Here is a 6,000-nt window from a genome sequence, read left to right as displayed (position 1 = left end):
ACTCTCCAAACTCCAGAATGACAGACAAACTCCAAATTAGTCGGCTTTATTTTTTAGAATCGGATTTGGCCTTTTCTTACCACCTCCTCAATCTTGGAGCCCAAAATCATCCTCGGTCTCTTGACCTCAGCCCCGACCAGGATTTGGGTCGGCGGCCTCAGCCTTCTCCTGGGGAAAGGGGGCACCAGAGAAGCACACGGGTGACCTCACCCTTTGGGACTGGGCGTTTTTCCGGCCGGGGTGCGCAGCATCCCAGGGCAGACTGCAGCGATGGCCCCCGCCCCGCCCTTCGCTGCAGTCCTGGAAAGGCTCCCAGGGACGGAGGGGCGGGGTGCAGAGGAGTCTCTGCAGGGCGGGGAGGGGCAGGATTGGAGGATCCAAGCTGCGGGGAGGGCGGGGCGGCTGGAGCATCTCGGCCCGCCTGGGCGGAGGCGACGACTCCTCTGCACCATCAACCCCCACCCCTGGCGCGCGCCCTCTTTCCCCATCCTCCCGCGGCACTCCCGGGGCTCGGCTATTCCCCCGCATCGCCGCTTCGGCTCCTTCCGGCAGCGCTCGGCCCTTTCCGCTGGACGATCGGGAGGCGAGCCGGCGGGAGCTCCGCCCCCTGTGCTCCTCCGGCGCTCGCCCCCGCCCCTCGCGCCGCGCCGAGGCGCTCTCCCCGCGCTCGCGCCCGCCCGTCGCCGGAACGCGCGTGGCCGCCTATAAAAGAGGCGGGGCGCGCGCGTCGCCGCCACTACCCGCTGCGGAGCGAACGGCGAGGAGCGGAGGCCGCGGAGGCGCGTCGGTCCCTCAGCAGCGACCCCCGGCCCGACGCACCCACGGCTCTCACTCTCCAGGAGCCGGTGAGAGGGGGAGCGGGGGAGCTCGGTGCGGGAGCGGGGCACCGGGACTGCCGACCCCCGGGCGGGGAGCCGGGCGGCCCCCGGGGTGGGGCGGGGCCGGCGCGTGGACAGGTGAGCCGGGCGGGCCTCGCCGCTCCCTCGGACGGGCGGGAGCCGGGCGAGCCGGCCGCGACCGGCTTGTGGCGCGTGGGCTGCAGGGACCTGGGCGCCGGCGGCTGGAATGTCATTGACGGGGCGGAGGGGGGGGCGAGGCCGCCGGGTTCCTCCCCGCCCCTTCCCCCAGCCCGGCCGCGGCCCCGCCCGGCCCCATCCGGCTGCGGCAGGTGGGGCGGGGGCTCCCTGGTGGGGATGGTCACCGTGCCCCTCCCTGCAGAGCGCTCCCCCCACCGCCCCCGTCCCTTCCCTCGTGGGGAGGACTTCTGCAGCTCCTTTTCCCAAGTCCCAAATCCCCCAAGCAGTGCCGGCCCGACCCTTGGAGGAGGAAGAGCCAAGATCAGAGTAAAGGGCTCTGTGACCTTAATTTCATCCTGTATGGCGAGTCTCTGTCTTCTCTCTTAGACGCAGAAAGGTCCGAGACTGGCCATCACCTCCTTTTCTTTCCTTGTAATAAACGTCTCTTTCCTACCCAGTTGTGATTTGCTTGTAAATAATAGGTAGATGCGGTGCTTGCTTTGTATGAGACCCAAATCAAATAACTTCATAGCTTAGGATTCTTTTTTTTTTTTTTTTTAACCCTCCTGAGACCGGGTCTTCCGAGTCGAGGACAGTATATTTGTCAAAAATTCTACAGCCATTCCGGTGTTGAATGATAGAGCAGCCTTTTGTTTGAAAGCCGCCCCTGCGAATTTGATTAGATGCTTCCCAAAGAAAATTGCCGTTAAAAGTCTCTGATGTACTGGAATAAAATATCTTAAATAAGGGGCTTGTTAAGATTAATAGTTGAGTATATTTTAAATTAAAAGCCTGAATAGCTCCGGAAGCTGGGTTGAGATGCTGTTGGAATTGCTGCAGCCCCTTGTCAAATCTCTTTTATATAATAGATCCTAAAATATGTAGGCTCTTTGTTCTGTCTTCATCATGGTATCTTAGAAAAACTTAACCATCATGGCTGTTCGGGAAGAATAGAAGAGAGACCATACGAAGTATTTTCGTAATGTGTGGAGAAATTGCGTCGTCATGGCAATTGGACTTGAGTAAATCAGAATGTATCAAAGATGGAAGGGTGGGGGTGTCTTGCAGCCAGGAAACAGAAAATCTTCAGAATAGCAGTGGGAACACACTGCTGTACGAAGCCGTTGAGCCAAGATTCCAGCTCCTTAAACTAGTCATTTATTTTCCCTTTGGTTGCAGCTGATGTCTTAGATTTTGAAAGGTCAAATTGAAGTCAAAGTTTAAAAAATATGCTGCAGGGAAAAAAATGTGCTGCAGAAGGGCCTCTCTCCAGGAAATGAACAATAAGCCTTTTTTAGTAACTGGGCCAATAATTACTCAAAGGGACCCTCAAAGTGTGTTAGCTGTTATCCGGGGACCTAGATGGAGAGCCGAGACTTGAAAGGAGGATTTGCTCTGTCCTGGACAGGTGTGAAGCCGTTCTTAATGTAAACCATCAGCCTGATGACATTCTCTGATACGCTTTTGGTCTCGGCAGTGTGGTTTGTAGTAATCTAATAATTGGAGAAATCCGATATGTCGCAGGCTCTAATAGGAGTCTGTCAAGCAATCTGATGAACAGGTTCAGCTGGGGAGAGTTGTTTTTTAAGTATATCTTTTGGTTCCTTGGGTTAGAATTTTCTCTGCTTTTCCTTACCTGCCTTCATTCCAAAGGGAGGGGCCCACTGCAGCTCCTGAGAAGTGGAAGTCGGAATAGTCCACAGTCCTGGCATTGCTGAACCTGCACTAAGGACAGTGTGGGCACCAGGCCGGCCTTGTAATCAATCCTCCGTGGGCTATGCGAGGACTCCACTAGTTATGCAGGCGGGTCTGCTACAGCTGCGGTCAGAGGAGGTAGAAGAATGCGACGCCCTGGTGGCAAATGCTGACTCAAGGCACTCAGAGGAGGGACGCAGGGCTGATCCCTGGGTGGGGGGGACTGGAGCAGCTGTGCTGGTTACCTCCCTTCCACCTTTTTTGCATACTCCTCTTGTACCGGTTTTGAACAGGAAATAGTATTTTGTAAAGGAAGTGTACCAGTAAACTAGGCCCAAGTCAGATCTTTGTAGCTTGAGTTGGTTCTTGTTTCTTATAATTTCACGAAATCATGCTGTTTTATTACTGAATGGAACGGAGTTTAGGAACCATCTAGTCCTGGGAGTCTCAATTAATTTATCAGAATGAGGGGCAGTAGGGGACATGTTCAGTATTAAAAAGTATATTCAGTATTATTACTTTATTTGAAAAGTCAGGAAACTGAGACCCAAAAGGGAGCATGACTTGGCCAAAGCCACACACCTAGAGAGAGAAGCGCTGCTAAGACTGGAGAACCTTGGTTCTCTTTCCGCACGTTAAGCCCCTGCTGGGCCTTAGAAGCTCTGTAGAGTAAGCCAGGCACCAGGGAGACATCTGAAATTTGATTTGCACCTGTGTTCATGTGTTTTTAAAGGTCTGTTTCCTTCATTGTGAAATTGTTCTGTTCAGTTCGCCCTCAGAAGCTTGTTATCTTGCTCTCCCCTCCCTCTGTAGACTCCACATTCCTCCGTCATGCTGTCATCGTTTCGTAAGCGCAGAGTCCAGGTATCTGACCGGCATGCAGGAAATGTGTTGCCTTTTCGGGTTTGCCTGGCTTGCAGTGAAGACACATTTGGGTCAGAGAGTTTGAATGACCCAAAGAGAGGGGGAAGAAACCCTGCCTGCATGATCTTTCTGTTAAGCAAATTGCTTAGGGTTTGGGTTTTGTTGTTTTTTTGGTGTTATATGAATAGAAGTCTTAGTAAATTTATTCTAAAATTTCCAAAGCCGCCTCTTCTTTTACTTTCCTCTCTTTAAGGCATGACTATTAATTTTTTTATCACCCTACTGGCGTTTGCATGTAGTGTTTGCTGATTTTTTTTATTGATGGTTACTTGGTTCTTAAGAACCAAGGGACTAAACTGGTTGTCTTACATATTTGGGAAAAATAACCTGAAAACATGTAATAAAAGTAGTATTTTTAAATTTGACAAATATTTTAAACTTGGGTTTGTTTCCTGTTCCCATTGACTTATTTTTTTCTGCCACATTCCTTGTAATGAAGTGGCGCTTGCATTTTCTTGATTAAAAAAAAGCTCACTATATATCTGTTTTGTGTACAGTTTTTGCGTGTTTGCTAAATTTGACCTTTTTCAAAAAGAAAAATGCTTAAAATTTGTGTATGATAGCCCATAAGGAGAAATAGAAACTTTGCAAATTTCTAGTGATTATGGGTGATAAATCCAAGGCAAGCCCTTTTATAAATCAGACTGGTTAATTATTTAAATGAGGTTTATAAAAATGGGCCACATGATAACCTTTTCCTGTTTTGAATCTCAGACACAATATTCTGCTCTTAATACCTCTCATCTGAATTTTACAGGTTAAAAGGTAAGTAGCAGCAAGATAGTATTTGGGAAGCGTTCAGAAGTAAGTGTCCTCAGCGTCGCTCTGCGTGTCTGGATTTTGATGCAATGCAGTATGAGTCTGTTGCTTTCTTCAAGCCGAGGCCCCGCTCACCTCTGCAGAATCGTGCTGACGAGTTGAAATGAATTGATCAGTTTGAAGGCTGACATGCAGATCCACAATCCTGATTGGAATGTGGTTTAAGCAAAAATATTTGTTGTTTTTATTCATGGTTAAAACTCTTAACTTATGTATTATTTACCTCTCTGCTTACCATCAGACCTGCCACTAAAATCTGCAGCTAAGCTGGTTTTGAGTTAATTTGTTGGATCTAAGGATCAATTGGTATGGGTGCTAACCAATTTTTTGGTGGTTTGTCCTCAGGGGAAGCCCTTCCACATCCATGGAGGTAGTTCTCTTGCTTTGTACATGTAAAACTTGGTAATAGGTCAGCTTTCTAAGCCGTGGAGAAAACAGCATTGTTGGTTCACCTTTGGGCTCTGACTAAGCAACAAAAACAACATTGCTGAATGATTTCTCTGACCTTCTGCTTTGGGCAATGTTTGTGAATTTTTCCATAGAGCCTAATGATCTCTTCATCCTGTTAGTCCCTAAAACCCCTTTCCTTGAGAATCAATCTATGCTGTGAAATCAGAATTCATTTGGTAGTTCTCCAGGTGCCTCTTACATCCAGCAGAGTCAGCTTGCTGAAAGGACGGCAGTCCCACTGCTTCATTTTAAATAGCGACTCCTTTCATCTTCACTACCATTTTCTTCTCTTCTGGGGCTCCATAGAGAAACTGTGCTTGCTGAATGCTTCTGCTCTCCAGGATCTCTGCAAGGTCTCCTAAACTACTCACTGCAGGAGCCAAGTTTGCAGAGTCTAAAGCATTTGACCTTTGGTTTGAAAATGTTTGTATCTGCAGTCTTTTCTGTTGCTTGACACAGTGTTGTTCCCACCCACTGCCTGTCCTCACCCACCAAGGACAGATATATCCCCTTGCACAATGGGGCATATAGTGTCTGTAGATTAGGTTAAGGCATTTAAAAATTCCTTAAATACCAAGAACTGCCTCAAACAGCTGTCTCGGCATTCATCAAGAAGACAAAGATATGAATTAATGTCCAACCTCTTTGTAGGAGTCCATTTTCGTTTGATAATATATACAAGTTTGTGTTGAATACGAGCACTCGTTGGATATATTATATCTTTGGATTAAACTGGAACTTTCTAACCAAGATACATGTCTTTAGACCCCCTTTTTCTTCCCAGAGATCTGACAGCATTGTAAGAACGCTGACAAGTTCTTCTAATTTATTACAATAGAGGACATAGTTGTAATTCCTGTTTTATCCCCTGAGATCAGTTCACGTTACTTGCTGAATGATGCAGCTTATATTTTGACTGCTGCATTGCAGCATCTCTAAACAGCCTGCATCTTCAGTCTTCTCTCATAATATTTGAAAAAATACAGCCTTTTTCTTCAGTTACCTTAAACAGGAGTGTCCTTAAACTACAGTCGTGCAACACATAATGACGTTTTGGTCCATGATGGACTGCATATACGACGGGTGGTCCCATAAG

The 6,000-nt window shown here is 48.2% G+C and overlaps 1 protein-coding gene across 18 annotated transcripts in view; it reads left to right on the top strand.

Annotated features, from left to right (window-relative positions):
• Positions 1–646: 646 nt before the first annotated feature.
• Positions 647–6,000, top strand: part of SPTAN1 (spectrin alpha, non-erythrocytic 1) — a 63,371-nt gene continuing 58,017 nt past the window's right edge. For 16 of the 18 annotated variants that reach the window (XM_070518618.1, XM_070518617.1, XM_070518611.1 and 13 more), the window contains exon 1: positions 647–845. Coding sequence is in view for 2 of the 18 variants with exons in the window: in XM_070518619.1 (XP_070374720.1) it covers positions 3,543–3,575 (33 nt within the window). In the remaining 16 variants the exon portion in view is untranslated. Of the gene's footprint in view, positions 846–3,527; positions 3,576–6,000 lie in introns of those variants that run through there. The other 2 variants (XM_070518619.1, XM_070518616.1) reach the window with 1 other exon arrangement.

The sequence above is a fragment of the Equus asinus genome, chromosome 10, assembly GCF_041296235.1.
Source record: "Equus asinus isolate D_3611 breed Donkey chromosome 10, EquAss-T2T_v2, whole genome shotgun sequence".
NCBI classification, from domain to species: Eukaryota; Metazoa; Chordata; class Mammalia; order Perissodactyla; family Equidae; genus Equus; species Equus asinus.
Note: the sequence above shows the minus strand (reverse complement) of the source record. Positions and strands in the feature narration are given on the sequence as shown.